This window comes from Onthophagus taurus, chromosome 7, assembly GCF_036711975.1.
Source record: "Onthophagus taurus isolate NC chromosome 7, IU_Otau_3.0, whole genome shotgun sequence".
Lineage (NCBI taxonomy): Eukaryota > Metazoa > Arthropoda > Insecta > Coleoptera > Scarabaeidae > Onthophagus > Onthophagus taurus.
In genome coordinates this window covers 22,892,280-22,915,057 of record NC_091972.1, presented here as the reverse complement: position 1 = coordinate 22,915,057, position 22,778 = coordinate 22,892,280, and the positions used below count along the sequence as shown (strand labels likewise).

The 22,778-nt window shown below is 33.7% G+C and overlaps 1 protein-coding gene across 1 annotated transcript in view; it reads left to right on the top strand.

The window, feature by feature from the left end:
• The window catches only part of LOC111425112 (orexin/Hypocretin receptor type 1-like), a 128,003-nt gene that overhangs the window by 76,726 nt on the left and 28,499 nt on the right, over positions 1–22,778 (top strand). The window contains exons 3-5 of the mRNA XM_023058893.2: positions 10,107–10,254; positions 10,407–10,634; positions 17,042–17,195. Of these exons, the coding sequence (XP_022914661.2) occupies positions 10,107–10,254; positions 10,407–10,634; positions 17,042–17,195 (530 nt within the window). The remainder of the gene's footprint in view (positions 1–10,106; positions 10,255–10,406; positions 10,635–17,041; positions 17,196–22,778) is intronic.

Here is a 22,778-nt window from a genome sequence, read left to right as displayed (position 1 = left end):
ATCGTACTCGTTTAGTTTTTACTCCATGTTGCGTTTGTATATATCTAATTGTATTAATTAACTCTTCACCTGCTTCATCTTTAGATTTTAATAACTTAATTATTGTAAAATGTGAAAAATCATCAACGATAACTTGGAAATATCGTTCTCCATCATTTGTTGTTGGTGTAATTGGTCCACATACGTCAGAGTGAATGAATTCTCCAACTTTTTTAGAATTCTTTATGTGTTTATCAAATCTTGATCGTGTTCCTTTTCCTTCAATACAAATACTACATTTTTCTTCACTAAATGGTAATCCCAAAAGTTTCAACCCTTTTATATTTAAGTGACCCAATCTTTTATGCCATAAATTTCTATCTTCGTGTACAGAACTTGTGTAAACCATATCATCACTCATTCTTATTTGTAAGTTGAGTATATAAGCTCCATTCAATTGATTAGCAAATATTTCAAAATTATCTTTCTCGATTTTAACCTTATTTTCCATGAATGATACCAAAAATCCTTTCTTTGTTAAACTTCTTACTGATAATAAGTTTTGATATAAACCATCCACTACCATAACCTCGATTTTAATACTTTTTCCTTTATAATCTGCTCTAATAATACCTTTGTGTGTTCCTTTTAAAATTTTACCATCGGCAATTGTTACTGATACTTCATTCTTTAATTTGTTCATGTTTTCAATATTGGACATTAATTTATTACTTACTAGATGATTTGTAGCTCCTGAATCAACAATAAACGAAGTATTTCCATAATTTTCAAGACAATTAAAAGCAACAAATGAAATTTCTTTCTCCGTTTGTGCACTATTACCATGGTATCCTCGACCTCGACCTCTTTGATAATTTCCTGGTCTTCCTCTTCCTCTATAATTTTGATTAGATTCTTTATCAGTTGTTTCTCCTTTTTCAAGTCTAACTCTACAATTTATCGCTTTATGTCCAGGTCTTTTGCATCTAAAACATTGCATAGTCCTTGAATTAAAAGCTACTTCCTTATTAATATGATCCTCTTTATTTCCGTCTTTTTAGTACCAACCTTTACTTTCTCTAACAGTCACTCAGTCTGGAAGTAAAAAAAAATAGTTATTACGTTTCAGCATCGGACGTCATAACTTTTTAATACGCATTGGTCAAATGTTATTTTTGAAGATATGTTAGTTTACGATAGACTGCCCATGCAAAATTAATTTTTCTGTACAATTCGCATGTCTCTTTGTCTCTCGAAATCGTTATTTTATGCCCAAAGTATCAAGCCCAAACTGTTCTAGAAATGTTCTAGAAGTGCCACCTCATCTTCAATGCTAGTATTTTCACAAGGTACTGGTTTTGTCTATATTTTGTTTGGTTGTGTTGATTTTGAGCCCCACCCTGGCACATACTTATGGAGGTCATACAGCATTATGCCTCCACCCTTAAGATTGTTTGTGAACTTAAAGTTGTTCGTCGTCTTTCTTCTCAATGGAGTTTTTTTACATACATATTCCTGTATAACAATAAACAGTTTAGGCGGTAACGCATCACCTTGTCCTAGTCCTCTGCTTTCTTGAACAGGATCCATGTTTTCATGCAGTTTCACTGACATTGTATTTTTGTGTATGATCTGCATTAGCTTCGTATATCTATAGTCAATATAGCATGATTGAAGTGCGTCCAAAATGGCTTCAAACTCTACTGTATCGAATGCTTAATGGAAATTCACATAACCCGTAGCAAGTGATCTATTGTACTTCGTCGGTTTTTCGCTTATCAGTTTGACGCTATGTAGGTGATCGTTTGTTACAAATTGTTTACGAAATCCCGCTTGTTCTAGCGGGTGGTAGAAGTCGACATCTTGATATAGTTACTGAAATAATCCTACTTCGACCGAAAGCTTTGTTAATTACGACACAGACTACATATCAGTACAGTTCTTTTCTTAATATTTGTATGGCAACTATAAAGTCATTCGTATCACTTACTATCTTAACAACCACCTTAACAACCACGTACCCCACAAAGTATTTATTGTTATATGAAGCACGGTGGATACTATCTATATGCAGATGACACTCAATTACTTCATAGAATCGATCCTAATAGTTTGCATGAGTGCATCGTGGACATTAATGTTAGATATGAAAATACAAGCAGAAAAGAAAACGACAATTACAAAATAATGAAAGGCGTAATGATTAAGGAGGAGGAGATATATAAATACATTTGTACCTACACCATAGAATGATATAAACATTATAAAATTGTGCGGAACGTACAATATTAAAAAAAATAATTGGTTTAATGCAGCAATGACTAGATTTGATAGAGCAATGATTCCCGTGACAAAATGTTCATCAAAATAGAATTGTAAATATCATGCAATACTATTAGTATTTAACGCAGCTTTAATAACTACTGTTTTACTTGAAAATAGAAATTGGCAATTTGAATTTTTTTTGCACATTATAATAAATCAGTACCATTGAAAATTTTGTGTTACATTACTTTAAATAAATTATGCGTTTCGCATTGTAAATCGAAGGCAATCTTTTTCCACAAACATTGTATCTTCGAAAATGTTTTATTCGTTGAATGCGAGATCCTCCTGCCGCGTAAATACGGGATTCATCCTTAATTTTGTATTCATGAGATGTGCGGGTGCATTCGATTTGAATGTATGTTTATCTTTTCCGGAGTGGAGATGTATTAACTCAATAATCGCCGTAATAAAGTTGCAAGATGTTTAAATTAATTCTTAAAAAATCTGAACTATTAATAAACAAAATCGCTTTTCATTCACACCACGTAATTCATCGGAGAATTCATATTCGAGATTTCATTTCATCGTTAAATTCATTATGTTTTTTATTAAGACCTTTTGGGATGTGGTTCGGTTTACGAAATGGTATATAGATCATAAAGCGCCCCAAGACATTTTTTTGTAGAAGAACAATCTGATTTTCACCTAAAACGACTTGGCTTTAATATCTTTTCTAAACATTTCATCTTCGAAACTAGATTTGCGACGACGGCATCGTAGCCTTTTGTCCTGTATCTGCCCTTTCGATTCGTTAACCCGATGTGAAAATTTATCGCAGTTTCGGTTGAACGGAATTTGCGCATTGTATGTTGATTAACGTCGCGAATGTTCGTGATTTTTCGACTACTATTTCTTTCTTTTTTCGCCTTGACCAATTTTATTGATTGTAGTCCGATTTTAGCATTACGGTGCACTTTTCTAAATACAGTAGGTCTCGTTAAGTGCTTTTACAATAAGTTGTAGGTGGCAAAAAGGAATAGCAAAATTAGTATCATTTTTCTAAGACATAAACTTCACCCATCATAATTGTACCTTAGAAATTAAGTGTTTTGAACATGATGGTTATCCTGTTTTAAAAATAAGATTCTGATGTACTGGATTAGGGCCAGGGAGTCCTTTAGATAATCAGGCGGGTGTTTTGATAAAATATTCGAGATTAATCCTAACTCATAGAAATTGGTCATGTTGCAGAAATATGAGTGGTAGATGGTTTCTTGCCGTCAAAATTCGCTAACTGGTGAGGCAATATGAATCCTAACCGGCTGTGACGAGAGAAAACAGCGTAGATCGTTTCGGCGTTTTCGGCGTTTCATTTCTTTGTATCTGCGCTAAATCATGACTAAAAAGTCGTGGATTGCCAAAAAAGTCCCTAAGACTCTGACGGGTTTTTGGTAAATCACTGGAAATTGGTGCATGGGGATGTAGAGTTAGCTACACTGAAGGAAGTTAAAGGCTATTCCTAAGTGCTTGGTAAATGGTGAAGACGCGGGAAATCCCAGGCTCGTGCGGCTACCACGATTCTTAAAGAATGTCGGCAACTTATCTATTTTTCATTTACTGAAGAAGTCGTTCAACAACATCAGGGTCATACCTAATTGCTTTACAAACGTCAAGTTTTATTAAAATAGGGTTAAGTATTTTTTTTATTGCCTTATTCGAAAGTTTTTTAAAATTGATTGGCACTATATTTTTTAATTTTTGATTCTGAGGCTTAGTTTTTCAAAAAAAATAATAACGCTTGAAACTACAGGGCGCGAACTCCAAAGTACGTCATTCAGATTTGAGCGTACTATTGGAGCGTATAAAAATCAATAAAATTCCTGGAGAGAGACAATGCTACGAATCTTATGCGCTAGAAGAAAACAGAAGAAAACGAGAGCGAACGTAACGTCTGCGATTTCTTTCTTTTTACTTAAAACGTCATCTGGACTCGGGGGTGGGGAATCTTAAACTTTTACAGTAATTATTGAAAAAATTAAACAATTTTCGAACGTGTAAACGTTACTAATCTATCTAATTTAATTTAAATTATCGATTTTTTGAAAGACGGTCTTTCTAATCGATTGACCTTAACGGGCCGTTATTCTCATTGTTTTCATTCCACTATAAGGTATATTGCGAAGTCTTTCATCAGGAACATGATGATTAAGAAATCATTTTCTTGTGCCCTTCTTCCGTATTGGTGGAAATATGAAATTTTGTATGCAGAAGTTAAATATGTTGCGGATTGTGTTGTGCACTTCTGAGCTAAGTTGTCTAAGTAACTTCTTGCTTATAAGATCATACTCGGGGCACAAATTTTTCCTTTAGCTAGATGTTTGTCATATTCTTTGTGTACCACTAGGTAATTATTGGTGTTGATCACCCTCGTCGTTATTTGGTTTGCGAGTGAATGCATTTTGGAAGTGGTGTGTTATGATATATTATTGCAATGTCGCCAGTCTTCTTGTATTTACTCACTTTTTTGATTTTTGCCAATATGCTTTTCCTTGGTCTGTTAACCATTGATCTAGTAGATATTTTTGAATTAGATTTTCTTTAATTTGTTTATTTTGCTTTTTAACTCATTTGTTCGTTTGTATTCTCTATACATATGTTCTAGACTTTTAGTTGATTGTATGAATCCATGTTGTAAGTTTATATTATACAGGGAGCCCATTATGTATATATAGTATATATCTTGGTAAATGTTGACTTTATAAAAAAACATTTTATACAAAATTTGTTTAATATTTTATTTGCCACAATCAGACTGTATTCAATTGTTTTTAATTTAGAAAACAAATGACTAACGAATAACACTTGAATTTTGTTAAATGGCAATATTTGTATATTTGTGAGGCGGGATACTTGAATTTGAATTTGAAAATTAAAAAGAAAACTGTAAAAATTGTTTATTAATAAAAATTAATCAATAACATTTATCTAGATATCCGAGATCGTCAAGTATCTCGAATTATTACCGTAAATTAAATTTACATATAAAATAAAAGAATTAAACGAAAAATTAATGTACATCTCCAATAATTCGAAGTACTTCGAGATACTTGACGATCTCGGATATCTAGATTAATATCATTAGTAAAATATTCTTAATAAACAATTTTTACATTTTTTTCAAAAATTTTCAGATATAAGGGTACTAAACTTTTCGTCATCGTAAAGAGAAAAAAAATCTCTATCAAATGAGCCTAACGAAAGGGTACATTGCCATTTAAATTGGTTTTCTGAAATAAACACAATTGAATGCTGTCTTATTATGGCAAATAAAATTTTAAACAACTTTTGTATAAAATGTTTTTTTATAAAGTTGATACGTACCAAAATATACAGTCTGTTTCAAAGTAAGCGCCTTATTTTTTTTAGCCACACTATGGGTACTACTTTCAAAATATTTGGCAGTAATATGTTTTAGGACATTCTCTACACGATGGTGATATCAGATTCTCAATTGACATATCAGACTTTCAACTTTTTTTTTAATGGAATGCCATAATTTTTATTTTATTATTGAGATTCTAAAAACATTCTTCTTACGACAGTATTTCGTTTTTTTTTAAATTCATTTCTTTTCCCATTAAAAAGCAAACTAACATTTAAATCTAGTAGCGCATGAATGTTTTACTCCATTTTGCAATAATTTGTCCAATTGAAAATCTGGTATCACCATTGTGTGGAGAATGTCCTAAAACATATTACTGCCAAGTATTTTGAAAGTAGTACCCATAGTGTGGCTAAAAAAAAATAAGGCGCTTACTCTGCAACAGGCTGTATTAGTATACCCATTATGTATGGAATATAGTATTCCATACATAATGGACAGCCTGTATATGGGACAATGTATATGTATTTTTATATGTATATTATTATACATATACATTTTCCCTAGACTTTTAGGTTTGTAGTAAGTGCAATCCATGACGGAACGGAAACTGATGAAATGAAGTCAGCTCTTTTAAACCGTGGACACGAAACCGAAACATACATAATATTAAGCACAGAATCACGAAAAAGTCTGTATTAATGTTTTACGTTGATTTAAAATCTAAAGAAAGATTTGACACCAACATCTTCAAATACGAACCACTACATACCAAAAGAGCTACACCGCATTTTATAAGCGTAAATAATATTAAAAATTAAAATGTGTATCAAGTTTAACCCATGCTAATACGACAAATTCAACCAGGAGTATCATATGCCCAAGCACTAGATTATCAAAGCTAGCTAAGTGGCTAAGCTTGAAGAAATAAACTAGCTGAATGGCAATACAACCCAAGTATAAGATTATAGCGTAATAATAATAAATAATATAAATAGTAATAGCGTCAATTAGCAATGGTAATTTTCTACGCTTTTACAAATAGATGTAAACCTGATCGTGTAACTTCAATTGTAATTTATTTTTACTGGTCTCGTTCTATCTTCGTTGCACTAGTATACAGTTACTTATATGACATTTTCCGCTATAATTTGTCCTCACCAGTTGAAAAAAGAATAAATATACAATTGTCTTTTGTGTACAAACTATACGTTTCCCACTTTGATGAAGCTCTATTTAACTCGGCTGTGATGGTGAGTATCGATTTTTTGGAGAATATGTATTATGTTATAGTCAAAGCTTGGCATTATACGATTTACGAGCAAAAAATTAAATCGCTAAAACGAATTTAAGTATTGCACAGCCTCTCCGCATATGTTATTCAAAAAGAGTAAAGAAGATTAAAATACATAGTACGAGACAAATTCCGGACATGATAGACTTTTCACCATTTCTGCATTTCAAGATGTACAACTATCATCTACATATCTTTTGATCTTTTCGCAATATGATTGAGATAATTCAACACCCCGGCTATGAGGTACTGACAAGGCTAAACTTTGCATTCAATTTCCTCTATGGCTCTACATAGAAGCCTGCTCTCCTCCAACCCCGAAGGCCCAGATGATCTAATGCGTAAGCGGTTACTGCGTGTTCCTAGCGTAAATGACACACAAATAACCAGAGCAATGATTGCTGCCTTACTACCTTCAATCAAACCGCTGTTTTTAACCTGGACGAAATAAGGGACCATATATGCACCCTCAGAAAAAGGAGAGCACCGAGTCAAGATGGCGTCAAAGCAGAAATGTTAGTTGTTGCATATGAAACTTACCCAGAAGTAATATAAAACCTTTAAATAAGTGCTTTAGGACTCCATATTTCCACAAATTTTGTAAAGTGGCATACATATTAAGTTATATTCAGTCCTAGATATCTTTATTCCCAGTAATGAAGAAGATATTTGAGAAGCTCTTGTGCAAAAGAATAAGGCCTTAGCAATGAGATACAGAAAATATTAACCAATATGGGTTCACAGCTGGACGATGTACATTTGAAAAGATCAACGATCTGGGCGAGTTTGTAAGTAAAGATAACCATAAGTATGTTTTAAGAGTGCTATTGTATATTGTTCTGAGACGCCTGTTGGAAATAGGTGTGTCACCAAAAATATATAAAGCAGTTAGATCCTACTTTACGGACAGGAGAATACTGCTTAGCAGTAATGTTGGGGAGGATGCTCATAAGAGGTTACCCCCAGGACTCGGTACTGAGTCCAAGGTTTTGGAACCTAATTTTGAATGAGCAGGGTGGTGCAGACCCCGGGTACAAAAGCATTAGCGTATGCTGATGATCTAATTATAATAATTGGAGCAGACTACCGACGATCGCTAGAGGACGTGGCGACGTATTATATGCAGAGGGTGCAAAATTGGATAAACAAAAATCCTACAGGTCTCCTTTCCTGCATTCGTGCATTGAGTGCCTTTTTTGGAAGTTTCTGTTTGTATTCCTGTTTCCGAGTTGTTTTCCTCATCTTGGAATTAACTTTGACCTTACCGGCTAATACTTGGGCAAGAACCTTATTTTCTAGGTCATTTACTACAACTATTGTGAAAAATTAACTTCTATTTACGAATTGACAAAATTGTTTTGTCAATTACGTAATTATTTATATTTAGGAGAATATTTTAAAGAAAATACGCTGACTGTCGTTGTCATAGTGGTAAACCACCTCTGGGTTCAGTAACTTATATTTTCATGTACCTCAAAGGTTACATTGACAATATTCACATTCCTTAAACCTCGGGTTTGAGTAAGTACGAAACCTCGATAAATATACGTTCAAAAAATCCAGAAAAAATTCTTAGGATTCAGTGTGAGTCAGCTACTAAAGCAGCGGTACCAGAAATAATCCGGATCGTTATTGAATGCTCAAAGTCCAGCACCACGTAAACATTTTCTGACATTTTTATCATTTGATTTACCTGGAAAGATGTTTTGGGGTCAGAGCAACCTGAAGGAGATCAGCTGATTTTATTTGTCTGCTGAATTCACTCTGCAACAACGAATTGATTTCAGTGGCAGGTTTGGGCATATTCATAATGAAGTAGCTGTCTAACATGCTTAAACGGATTTTGAAATTATTTCGCTTATAAATATGTTGCGGGATATTGCAATTCCATGCACAGCTTATTGGAAATTGAGTTGAAAAATAGATCAAAATCTTGCAAAAAATCTATCAAATCTTAAATAATACGTATATAATAAGAATTCCTTACAAAAACATAAAGTATATCCTACTTAATTAGTAATTATGATTCTGTTTAAAATTACTAAAACCTTTTCGTGAAAGTTGATTAATGAAACCCCAAAACACGCGTAACGAAATTTGAAGCAGGTGTTGTAATATACGCCTTCGCAGTATGAGTATTTAAAATTAGGTTTCAATATAAAACGAGTTGAACTGATTTAGAAAGGAGAAGCTTAGCTTTAGCTCAATTTTTAACCTATTCTGACATAAATAAAATATTTCTTTGTTGACATCGTTACATATTTCAACGTTAAAAAAGGTTTATTGTAACTTTTTAATAATCAATTTCATCTTTTTATAAAGTTATTGGAAACTTTATAAAAAGAATAAAATTGATTATTAAAACCGTCAAGTTCCTTTGATTAATTAAACAGAATTATTCGATTATCTAACCTTATTCCTTAATCCGCTTATTATAATTTTTTTTTACATTTTATTCAACGTTCTTTATGGAAATCCAAATCCTTATAAATGTCACGTTCTAAATAGATTTTAAAGTTATATGTTTTTCTTGTTCTTTTCATACAAACTACAAAACTATTTTAAACCTTTGTAAGCCTCTCAATAGATATGGTCGTTTTATATCTGCCTAGGGTTATAAAAAGTTACGGTTCACCTCCACTAGACTTTCAGAATATTGCTTTGAGTTTGTTCGAATTACATGATACGCCTTAGTGTAGGTCACTTTATGTATGTTACTACGGATATTCAAATACAAAATTATTTTTATATAAGTGAATTTGTTGCCCATACTTTTAGGTTAAAGTTAAATTACAATCAAATTTTTAAATCAACTCTTAAATTTTATTATAGTACCAGATTACGATGTGATCGCCGAGATTGTCGAAGGTTGCCCCCTTTTACGAATACTGCTAATTGGGCTATAAACACTGATATGCTTGAGAAGCCTACTAACAAGCTGGTTAAGTCGCCCCCTTTTCCCCATAAATAACCTGTATATGACTAAAGATTTTCTTTCATTTTAACCATATTTTTATTGTTTCATGAAAGTTATGTCATTGAAATTGTAGTTGAACTAATCTAATCTACTTGTTAAATTTGGCTGCATCTGATATAAGTTTGAAAGATTGGCTTCTAAGATTATCTGCATATCGTAACATGTGCACCAGCTGGAATTGATCTGATTTCCTTCCATCGTTTCAGACGGTCTCCGTCACAGTTTCCGTCTTGACGCTGACTTTCATCTCAATCGATCGCTGGTACGCGATTTGCTACCCCCTCAAATTCAAATCTACCACGAGCAGAGCGAAGACGGCTATTATTATGATATGGATGCTGGCACTCTTATTCGGTGAGTATTCCCCCAATTTATCTCACTGTACTCCAGTTACATATCACATTTTCGACGAATCCATTACATATAGTCATTTATCAGGAACGTTTCTAGAAAATACATGATCCCTTTTTAAATCACATATAATATTGGCTCATCTTATGTTGCAGATATTCCCGAACTGATTGCTTACGAAACTGCGGGGAGCGAAGAACTCAAAATTGATACCATTTACTTTACCCAATGTGCACCTAATTGGTCGGAAGGCACCGAAACCACTTGGAACATCGTGAAATTGGTTTTATTGTACCTAATTCCACTACTTTTTATGACCGTTACGTATTGCCAGATTGTGCAAGTTCTCTGGAGGTCCGGAACTGTAAACCATCACCCATTAAGTACGTAAATTAAAGCGTTTAATTAACATTGTAAATGTATTTAGAAATGTCACGAAAATGTGTTAAAAAATGGATATAATTGGGTATTATTTGAAATAATTATTGTTTAACGTCTTTATATATTAATTAACTAAGATATTAATTAACTTCAAGTTGTTTGAGAATATTATACGAACAAAGAGTGATTTCAATCAATTCACTTTGGAAGATAAATTATCGCTTGGCTGAAAGGCAAATTTCTCGGAGACAAATTACTGCAGAAATTGTATTGAATTTAAAACGAAAACGTCTGGATTCTAATAATATAAGATGATTAATTTTTGATCTTCACGAATAGAGAAAAAAATTTTAAAAAATTTCAAGTAATTTCTTACATATCTTATATTTTTACACTATAGTGTGGATAAATCTAATTTAAACGGATCAACTGTTAATTTGTTATATTCTTTTACAGAGAAGGAAGAATTTAAAAATTTCGTTATCACCTAATGCAATCTCATTGGCTTGCTTCCTTTTCGACCAAACCAGTCAACTTTGAATATAAGTTTAGCAAATTTTTTGTGTAGACTAAACTTGATACTGGCATTATAAAGATCTCAACTATTATATTATAAGACCTATTAAAGATTAAATACGAACATGACACAGAATTAATAAGAAACGTAGAGAGATTTCTGTATAGAATAATAATATTAATTTATTTCAACCAGTTAGCAGTCCATAGCATTGGTCATCACCTTATAAAACACAAAAAAATCAACTATAAATATTACAAAGATATCAGGCGCCATGTATTCTTGTAGCGAGTAATACGCCTCATTTATTAAAAAAACCTTAACCTTCTTTTTAAAAGATTCATATTTAGTTGTTGCTTTAATGGAGGTAGGCAGTTTATTATTTAATTTAAATAAACAATAGAATAGCGACTTCTCGAACAATGCTGAGGAATGATGCTTCAAAAGTAGTCCTAAATGTAGTCCTACGACATACTTGCCACTGTCCAAATTATCATAAACAAATTGAACAAAATCAATTGAAGCAATTGAACCATACTGGTTATTAACAATTAAATTAAATTTATTCGGATAAGTTAAAAGGCGATCTTCAATAACTAATTCAAAAATCTTCGAAAAGACACTATTTATAGATATAGGCCGATAGTTGCTAATCTCAGTGAGCGACCCCTTCTTATGGACTGCAATGACTACTATTTTTAAGACAAGTAGGAAATATTTCATTGAGAACGCTAAAATTTAAAAGTTCCGACAAAGGGCACAAAATCTCACGACGCACAGCCTTCGCAGTTCTTACAAACACCACATCATGGCCAACGCTACCAGTATTTTTCAGTCTCATAATAGCAAGTAGCACCTCAGACTCTGAAAGTAGACAAAAAAGAAGCATGATAAAAGTCGGGGTCCTAAAGTCGGTTCCCCTATCACAGAGCCGAATCTTCTTTGAACTATACGCTTGGGTTCATTCGCAAAGAAACCACAAAAGTCATTTACAACTTGATTAGTGTCGTTTACCACAATATCCCCCTGAACAAGAACAACACTGTCACCTACACTCGCTGTGACAAATTTCCACAATTCCCTAGAACTATTGTTCGAGTTAGCCACCCTACTTTTTACATAGTCTTGTTTAGTTTGCTCTAAAAGTACATAGTCTTGTTTAATCTTGATGCACAGTTAATAGAAAAATGATGAGAAGTTGATCTGATTTTATACACAGTTGAGTATATGCAGACTTGATGAAGACTTAACACAGACATAACACACGTTTAAAGCGTATTTGATGAAGTCTTACTGCATTTGTCAAGCCAAGAGAAACATTGGAGATTTTCTGCAGACTTGAAGGAGTCTTGATGCACTTCAAAATAAATTGCTGATACAAACGGGATAAAGATATGATTCAGTCTTAACGGGAACTTAAAGTGATAGAAAAATGTTGTAGACTTCTTATAGGCAAAGTACTCTCTTAAAGTATACATGATCGAGGCATAATGTAACTATTAAGTCAGAGGCATAACAGGGATTTAATGCAGACTTTAAAAAGTAGATGCAAACTCTACAAAATATCAAGACTTGATGGAGTCTTGTAGAAACTCTGTAGAAACTTGGCTTAACTTCGTCGTGAATTGATGCAAGCATGATAGAGAACATTTAAAGAATATTTGATGGAGATGTTTTACGGGCCGTATAGTTTTATACAATTTTGAAGGAATCTTGATGCACTCGTTGATGCAGCTTTGGTGAGGACTTCTTGTTTTCATGACAAGAAGTCTTGTCATGAGGTCATGAGGATTCTCTACAGACTTGACTTGATATAAACATGTTGAGGAGTACATACAGGGATGGTGTAGACCTTATATAGACTTGACTCGATGCAGACTTGTTAAAGACTTGATGAAGGAATAAAACTAGCCTTTCAAACCTTTATGTAAGTTAGTCTTTTTCCACTGATCTTCTAAACATATCAACTACAGAATTTACTTTCATTGTTCTGACACTACCTTGGTGATTTGCATTACAAAACTTTCTTTATGATTTTGGTATCATACATCGTATTCATATGTTGTTGGCCACACCATTTTTCACATGTTTTCCACAACTGGTTTGGAGCAATCATGTAAGTTTTTTCACTGATTATAAACGGTTGTTGCACCTCGGCGATCCAATTCGGCCCAGAGGTTCAGGTCAGTCCATTGTATCGCTGTACTAATGTGACATTCGCTACATGACAGTTATCGTTGTCGTCCTGAAAGTAACGTGGGTCCATTCCATAAAACTATCAAAACGTAGGAATGGCATTGTTATCAAAAATTGTGCTGACAAATTTTTCAGCCGTGTCCTAATCCATTCCAAACCTCGATTCGTAAACCTTGATTCGTCGCTCTCCTCGCTATAGACTAAGCAGCCTCAGTTAATACAATACATAACTTATTGTTTATCATTAACTTAACCGTAGTCGCTTGCGGACGAGGCACTACAACGCGTGTTGCCTAACTTGGTAGTGGTGTAGGATGTAATGAGGCCACTCGGCTTAATAAAATTACATGATTTATTCTTAGTCAGTTACTTAGCGACCGTGGCCCTACAACGCGTGTTTCCTAACTTTGTATTGATGCGAAATGCACTTTGGCGCCTTGGTCTCAAGCGGGCTCGGCTTAATGAGATTACATAATTTATTCTTTGTCATTAACTTAGCCGAGGTTGCTTGCGGCCGAGGCACTACAACGCGTGTTGCCTAACTTTTTTGTGGTGTGTGATGTTTTGTGGCGCCTCGGCCGCAAGCGGCTTCGGCTTACTATGCTTACATAACTTATTCTTTGCCGTTAACTTAGCCGAGGCACAGAATAACCGGAAAGAACACTGGGGTACCCTGCTAAAAGTCTGTCTGTGCGTGACACCATGTTTTAGAACGGGCACCTTGTTGATAATGATAGGCCTTTGGTTCTCTTAACGATCTGGCAACGTCGCGAAGCGAGAAACGTTGCCGATATGTTCGGAAATGTTTATTTCAGCAACCTCCTCCGAAAGTGCCCAATCGGTAATAAGGCATGCGAAATGATATCTGAATCATGCACTAAAATTTTCTGCGTAATTGGAGAATTTACAAATATCAATTTCATATCCGCTGCATATGGCCTCCAACATTATTTTTAACCTCTCAATCAACGTTTTATTTACTTCGGTAATTTGACTTGTCAATGTTGGGTCCTAAAAAAATCTCCTAGCAGTGATGCTGGGTTTGCATCTTTCTTGTCCAATAGGTTGTTGAATTCTTTTGATGTTTTACCGCACAAATAGCAGCGCATCGTTGAGGCTGTGTTAGTTACAGCATTACATTTCTTCCCATCAATCATTGTAAATAACAATGTGTGACTAACCACAACATCAGATCCACTTTTTAACAATATTTGAGTTTTTTGTAAGTCATTTATTTGGTTATTTATATATTGGGTTTCGTCATTGATGACATCTTTTGATTCTTTAATAAACCTTATTCTTATTGGTCGACAATATCTGGGGGAAGATGGTACTGGGTTTTGCCACAATATTTTGCCATTTTTGGCACTTAATCTGAGTGGTACAAAAGAGCTCTGAAAGATATTTCCATCAAAGTCAGTTTCATTTTCGAATTTCGAATAACATGGAAAGCGTTCCTTATCCGTATTTTTTACAAGATTGTATTGTATTCTTGTAAAACCTCCCTCCACAAACAGTGACAGAGCTGCTGTAGGAGACAGTTGCCGGATGTTATGTGCTTTAGCAGTCAATTTAAGGAATTTACTTATTATACTTCCTGGTAATCTTGTCACATCCTTTCAAATGTTGGAAGCATCTACTTTACCGCTGGCCCTCAAGTTCATTTGTGTCGCATATAACAATTTATCAGTTTTTGCTCAAAGGCTTAGCAGGATGTTGAAGCACAATATCACACAAAAATTTATGGGTATATGTCTTCAGATCTCTTGAACAACCTAGCACAAATTAAAAGGTGTAAGAATAGGATAGGATAGGATTTCATGTTCTTTACATGATATAACTTTAATAAAACTGTAACATAATAACATAACCAATGTATATTAATTCAAAAATTCATCTACAATTCCCCATAAATCAACAAACATAAACTTTCTCTATATATTAAACCAAAACTCAACAAATATTAACATAACAGAACTTTGAAATTCATTCTTAAACAAATATAGGCAGTATTTGCAAAAATTGTAGGTATAATGGTTTTTAGGCCATAGCAACCAGTTAATAACAAAATACATACCTTCACTAGCACGATTCATATTGAGATTTTTCGAAAATGCCTCAATTACTAACTTAAATTTGTAATTAAAATTACAGTTTTTTATAAACACTAAAAAGTTGTACCTCGCAACGTAAACGTTCAAGAAATTCAAACTGACACTGTTAAGCAACCACGTAAAATGACGTCTTAAAACAATTGCTGGTGAATGTGACACGGAAAGAGAAATAAACTTTTTCCGTGAATTTAAAATCTAATCTTTAAACAATTTCCGTGCGGTTATTATAAACATTTCGGTACAATGCATTATACAACCGTATAATGCTCTGATGCGGAAGATACGGGACACCTATATATATATACCTAGATTTGCTAATTTTAAGGTTACATTTCAACTCTTAATTCCTACTATTACTCATTGACAGAAATGATAGTAATATTATGGTTACAGAATATTATTGAAGATTATCTTTCAGGATGAATTTCCACTCAAATTGAAGTCTTTTAAGTGGTTATCTGCGCTTGAAGCGAACTTAAACTTGTCTAGCATCTTTAGAACCGCACGCTGGGAACGTCAACCTTTTTAACTGCTAACAAGATCTCTTTAATATCCAAAGCATAGATAATACGAAAGGGCCGTGTACACGGGGTTCAATGGGATAGCGGTGATTTAAAAGGGATTAGTGTAGAATTATTACCGGGCAGTAGGGAATCTTCTTTTTTTCCGTTTTTCTACGTATATGAAAAAAATTGTGGAATGGTATCGTCGATAACAAGCTAAAATGTTCTAATTTAAATCCGGCTTTATAAGATGAATGAAACGGGGGAGATGAGAATGGTAATTGCAAGTCTTGCGATTTCATACCATCCAGAGAGAGAAAAAGTTAATTACCGCCCTTCTACTGAATTAAAAAAAAAATTAAAGTTACAGTATTGATTTTACAATAATTATGCATTTTTTTAAGTCTTAAGTAAATGTTAGAAAAAATTAAACGCTTTCAGTTTTCGAAGAAGTAAAATAATATTTTTCATGAAAACACTTTTGCAGTTCCATTAAATCGCTGATACCGCATTGAAACACCCGCCGCAGGGAGCATACCAAAGCGTTTCAATGGAAAAAGGAAGTGGCACGTCGGTTCGTACGTTTATTTAGTTGCGACTTCCGGCGTTTTCGGTCCGAACTAAATTGACACGGGGTTGATATGATACCGCCCTTGAACTTACCCCATCTCTTCGAGCACTGAGTGAATGAGAAGGCATTTCAAATTCAGATCAGGGATTTTCGATGGGCGCACACGGAAAGTCAAATTTAATATATCGCTATCATTGAAATGGAAATATATATATATATCAAGAATTCCACATACCAAAAATGTTCATTAATGGTTATACACTCATTCAGTTTGCCAGATCGTTAGTTGCTAATGAAATTAATACAGTTTACGAGTTAATTTTTATTTAAAAAAGTTTCTTATTTTAATTCTATATCGAATAACGTTCATATTTCGTTGGGAAATTAATGAAAACTTTTTCGTATTTCTTTCATTGACTTCGTTAAAACTTTTTCTAAGTATTATTCAGATTAATGAATATTCCAAGAAATATTCGAGGAAATACATTTTAATTTTTCTATTTTAAAGATTCCAACAACAGATCGGTGAACTCGTTTCCGAACACGAACGTCAACTTAGAAGGACAGCTGAGGTCGAGGAAAAAAGCAGCCAAGATGCTCGTCGCTGTCGTGGTTATGTTTGCAGTTTGCTACTTTCCGGTGCATTTGCTGAACGCGCTCAGGTAAGTGCACCCGCAAAGCTCCAGCTTTTGGAGGACAACCCTTTTGCTTCACGCACGGATTTACTTACTTTTTCTCTTCGACGACAACATGTGAGCATCATATAAAAAAGCTACTTTACATGAATATTCTGTTTTACGATGGCAAGTTTTAGTACTAAACCTAAAGCCTCTTTCTACGTGAAATGATACATTTACTTCCAAAATTTAAGATTTCTTAACTGTGAATATAAAAGGTGTTTTATTTCAATGCGAGTGGAGTTGTAGATTAAAATTTTACGTTTTACTTTTGACAGTTCTAATAAGATTTTGTGTAACATTTGTATATTATGTAGCGTCCTTTAAATATTTAATACTTTGTAATTTGTATTGAATTTTTGTGAAAGTGACACTGAAATTAATTACGAGTAAACTACTTGTAAATGTGATATTCGAAACCAATTAATCGAGGATTATTGGTTCGTATAGTTCTATCATTGCATATTGCAGAGAATTCGATGAATTGAGCTGCAGTAAATTGACGAACTACTTCTTTATACATATAATTAACAACTAATTTTTATTAATTTTCCAAAAGTTATTAAAATTATCAATTCATTTAATGTAATTGGTCAGAAATGTTTCTTTTATATCTTACGGCTATCGGTATTAAGAAAAGATAGCTATTTATGTTATATTAAGGAGAAACAGAGCGTCATTGTTGTTGAAAATCTACTTGGTTTCATCAAAACCTTTTTTTATTTTTGATCCTGATAAACAAAATTTACCCAACCTTACCTATCATTTATTCCAGAGATGATTGACATTTCAAAAGAAAACCAGCCTTACCTAACATTTTTTATCTGGGTGATTGATATCTCAAAAGAAAACTAACCTTACATACCCTATTATAACCTGTAACCTTACATACAATATTACAATAAACTTTACCGCTGTTTTTTTTATCGAACGGTTGCGAAGATATTGATCTCTAAATTGAAGGGCCATGACTTTAGGCAGGAACTGACTATTGTTCACCCGTGGTAAGAGAATATGGGGAAGACCATCTAAACAATAATAGAACCAGACTGATCGATGTACTTAGGTGAGACTCATGAACTAAGAATTATGAACGGGTGGTTTCCACATAGCCCTGTGCGCAAATACACATGGAGAGAAGAAAATCGAAAACGTTACACTATTACGGACTACGTAATTCTAAAATAACAAAGCAAGTTAAAGGCAAAAATGTACGAGTGTTTAGAGGTATGGGTTGTGGCAATGATTATTACTTAGTGATTAGAGAGATTTTGACTTAGTGATAAGCATAGCTGTATAAACGTAGACTAGATAACATATTGGACGAAGTAGCAATTGCAAAAAAGCTATACAACCACTTAAAAGGAACCATTTACAATGTAGCTGATAACAAACAAAACAGTACGAACAATGATAGAACTCGCAAGATATAGAAGATAAAATACGATACGAAGAAGCCTAAAACGCGTTAAAAAAGCAAATAATACAGAATAGAAATGAGCATTGGGGAGAACATGCAGAGACAGAGATAATAACATTGGCGGAAGAAGATCACAGGTAGCATGGAACGTTTACTAAAATACTAAGAACAAATAAACAGGATAGACACTTCATAACACATGTTAACACACCTTAACTAGTTAGTATGAACGATTACCTCAGGAGGACAGAGTAGAATACTTGGAAGCAGGAAATAATGAATAGATATAACAGGAGGTATCTAATCGGAACAGCTCCAGGACAGGGAAACATATACAGGGTGCTCTAAAATTCCCCTTACAAACTTCTAGGACTTCTAGAGGCGACTAAGTAGATAATATTTTGAATTGGAACTAATGTACAAAAACGTTTCCGAGCTACGGCCGTTTGAAAACAGTGCTTATTTCGGACGAGGTGATGTCAATTGATGTCTCCTACCTCTCAGAGCTGGTTTAAGTATCATTCACATGTCAACATGGCGAAGTGCACGTTTTGCAGAATACACCATGATCCTTCTCTATGGCGAAGCTCGAAGTAATGGAAGAGCTGCTCGTTGCCTTTATCAAGATCGTTATCCGCAACGTCCGACTCCATCGGATACCTTTTTCACCACAATTACGCCACAACGACTTCGAGAAAGGGCTACTTTCAGCGAATGCAGCAATGACTGTGATGCTGACTGTGAGGAGTTGCCGCATTCCCGAATTGGAAGAGGCGATACTGCATTGTGTTGAAGAAAACTTAGTCAAAACCCCTTCAAAATTGCGTGTGCAATGGATGTTGCTCCCAGCACCGCCTGAAAAGTTCTTTATGAACAACAACTACATCCATGCCACTTCCAAAGAATACATTCACTACAGTTGATTTTACACCACGCGGCGTCATTTTACTGGAGATTGTGTTCTCAATTTTCAAAACAACCATGTCTGAACAGACAAAACCCTCATGCCACGCGTGTCAAGGGATACCAAAACAGATTTGTTATCAATGTGTAGGCGGATATTCTGGATGGTAATGCGATTGGACCGTAGATTTTTCCATCCAGGCTAAATGGTCCCATCTAGTTGATCTTCCTACAACAATATTGGACGTGTTGTTGGATGGTGTTATTGAACGTCTTTCAAGACATGTGGTTTCAGCATTATGACGTACCCATCACTTTTCACTTCTTATTCGGGAACATCTAATCACATTCGACCGAGTTGATCGAATCGCATGGGTTCCACGATCACCCGACTTTGCTACATTGAACATTTTCCTCTGGGGTCATATGAAGAATTTTGTTTATGAGACTCCTGTAGAGACAGAAGAAGATCTGTTAGCACGAGTTGTGGTCGCTGCAGGACAGATTACAGAAACACCAGATGTGATAGAGCGAATTTACCAGACCATGATTCGAGTGAATATAAGTGATGAAAGACGGGCGCTGATAACAACGATTTCTTAGAATTTAATGTAATAGAATTAATAGAATAGAACTTTATACTCATATGGTTTTTATGGTATGCCGTGCACACGACATACAAAAAACAAGGGCGTAGTGCTATACAGCGTGTCCCCGGATTGTGTCCCCGTAAGGTATAATTGACAATAAATTTTTGAATTCAAATTCCATCTTTTGCAATTAAAGTCTGGATGTCATAAAACGAAATATAACCAAGTTTTACGTCAAATGTCCTCAAAGTACCAAAGTTAACACATGAAGTTTGTTAACCGTTGCAGGTAAAGTGGTCTTTCTGAACAATGTACAACAAAAGTTGATTAAGATAAAATGTTTATTATGTTAAATTATAGCGATATGCCGAATTTTATTAATTTAGGATATAAAAGCAAAATGCAGATTTTTAAATCATAAGATTAACAAAACATTTTCGATCTAAACTAAATTAACATAAAAGCTTATTCAATGATACCACCACCAACACTAATACATAATAAGGCAGAACTTTTTTAAAAAACACAATATTTTCGGAGGAAGCATCGTTCATCACTAATGGAGTGGTTACATCACAACATTGTCGATTCTGGTCAAAGACCAGTATTCCCAGAAAGTGAGTGAGTTGTGTGCTGTTTTGTCGGAAACAGCACACAACTACTGAAGTCTATTGAACTCGGAAACACTAAAAAGTTGTTTATTTAATTATCTTCATTGCGTGCTTTTAAAAAAACGCAAAAAATTATATTTTCAACAAGATATTGGCGGCCCACATTCGACCATATTAATTAGAAATTATTTAAATACGTTATTTGGAAAAAAATGGATTGGTAGATATGGTCCGCAACCATGACCGCCAAGAAGTCCGGATTTATCTATTATGGGTTTTTATTTTTGGGGTTATGTAAAACAAAAACTGTACACTGAAAATTTTAATAACAATGTAGATCGTTTAAAACAAAAAATTGAAACTGTTATTCCGTTGGACCATATTAGAAAAAGTTATAAACAATGTCGGAAAAGGGCTGAATTATGTATTAGTGTTGGTGGTGGTATTATTGAATAAGCTTTTATGTTAATTTAGTTTAGATCGAAAATGTTTTGTTAATCTTATGATTTAAAAATCTGCATTTTGCTTTTATATCCTAAATTAATAAAATTCGGCATATCGCTATAATTTAACATAACAAACATTTTATCTTAATCAACTTTTGTTGTACATTGCTCAGAAAGACTACTTCACTTGCAACGGTTAACACACTTCTTGCGTTAACTTTGGTACTTTGAGGACATTTGACGTAAAACTTGATTATATTTCGTTTTATGACATCCAGACTTTAATTGGAAAAGATGGAATTTGAATTCAAAAATTTATCGTCAATTATACCTTACGGGGACACAATCCGGGGACACACTGTATAAATTTATTATTATAATAATTCAAAGTGGTTCTATGGGCACGCATTAATTCATGCGTCCAAATATAATCGTTAACAAAATAAAACATTTTATTTCATATATGTATATTGTGAACAAGATACCACAATCAAATATAAAGTTTTGGTGCGAACTATCAACAAACAGTCGTATACAGGCTGCTTCTATAAGTCATAGCATTATTTTAATCACAAATACTAGAGTCAAAACGATGACGATTCGGATAAAAATTTTTGGTCTAAACCCATAAATGGCTAAGATATAGGCCATGAAAATTAAAATTTTTTAAATATTATCTTAAATATTTTCGATATGGTTTGTCTTAGAAAGAACAAAATTTGGCAAACTGTGCAATGTTATCATGAAAACTTTTGAAAACATGCAAACACGGGATCAATGCTATACAGAGTGTTCACATAGGTTATTTTCTAAAAACTTTTTATTATGTCGTAAACCATTTAATTTCCAGCTGATTCTAAAAGCTTATTCCATTTTTAAATTATTTTTACTCTTACAAATTTATGATTAGACGCATTGTTTTCGAGTTATTCACAAAAAAATTCAAGTTCATTTAAAAGAAATCTGTCAAATTATTACTTAACGTAGCATAAAATCTGGATTTTGTTCAGCGGAATTATTCTTTAGCATTTCTCAAATTAATGGTTATCTGCAAAAAGTACTTTTTTCTAAAAACGCAGCATTCATAGTATATTTTTCCATCACATTATGCATACATTGCACTTGCAAGGGATGATCAGCAATTTTTAATTCTTGTACTCTCGATAAATGGTATGGATACAATTGCTGTTCATGTAGGACGTACCTTTGGATATTCTAAAATGTCTAAACTGTTCTTATCAGCAGTACTACGATCTGTCACAAAATCCTAAATATTTTCTTCTAGTTAGGGTGTACGAACTAATCTCCGATTCTCGTTATTTACATACTTCTGTCTTAAATTTCCTATTTCACGTAAATATAATATCTTTCGATATTTAGAAATGTTTTTCTATCAGATTGCCTTTCCTTATCAATTTGTTTCTATATGGAACTACGATTAATGAAAACATTCCAAAATCGAGGTTGTATCTTTTTGCAAATATCTCGAAAACGATGCGTGTAATCAAAAATTTCTAAGAGTGAAAATTTAAGGGTTTAGGGCATAATAAAAAATTTTGAAGAAATAACCTTTGTGAACACCTTGCTTGTATAACACT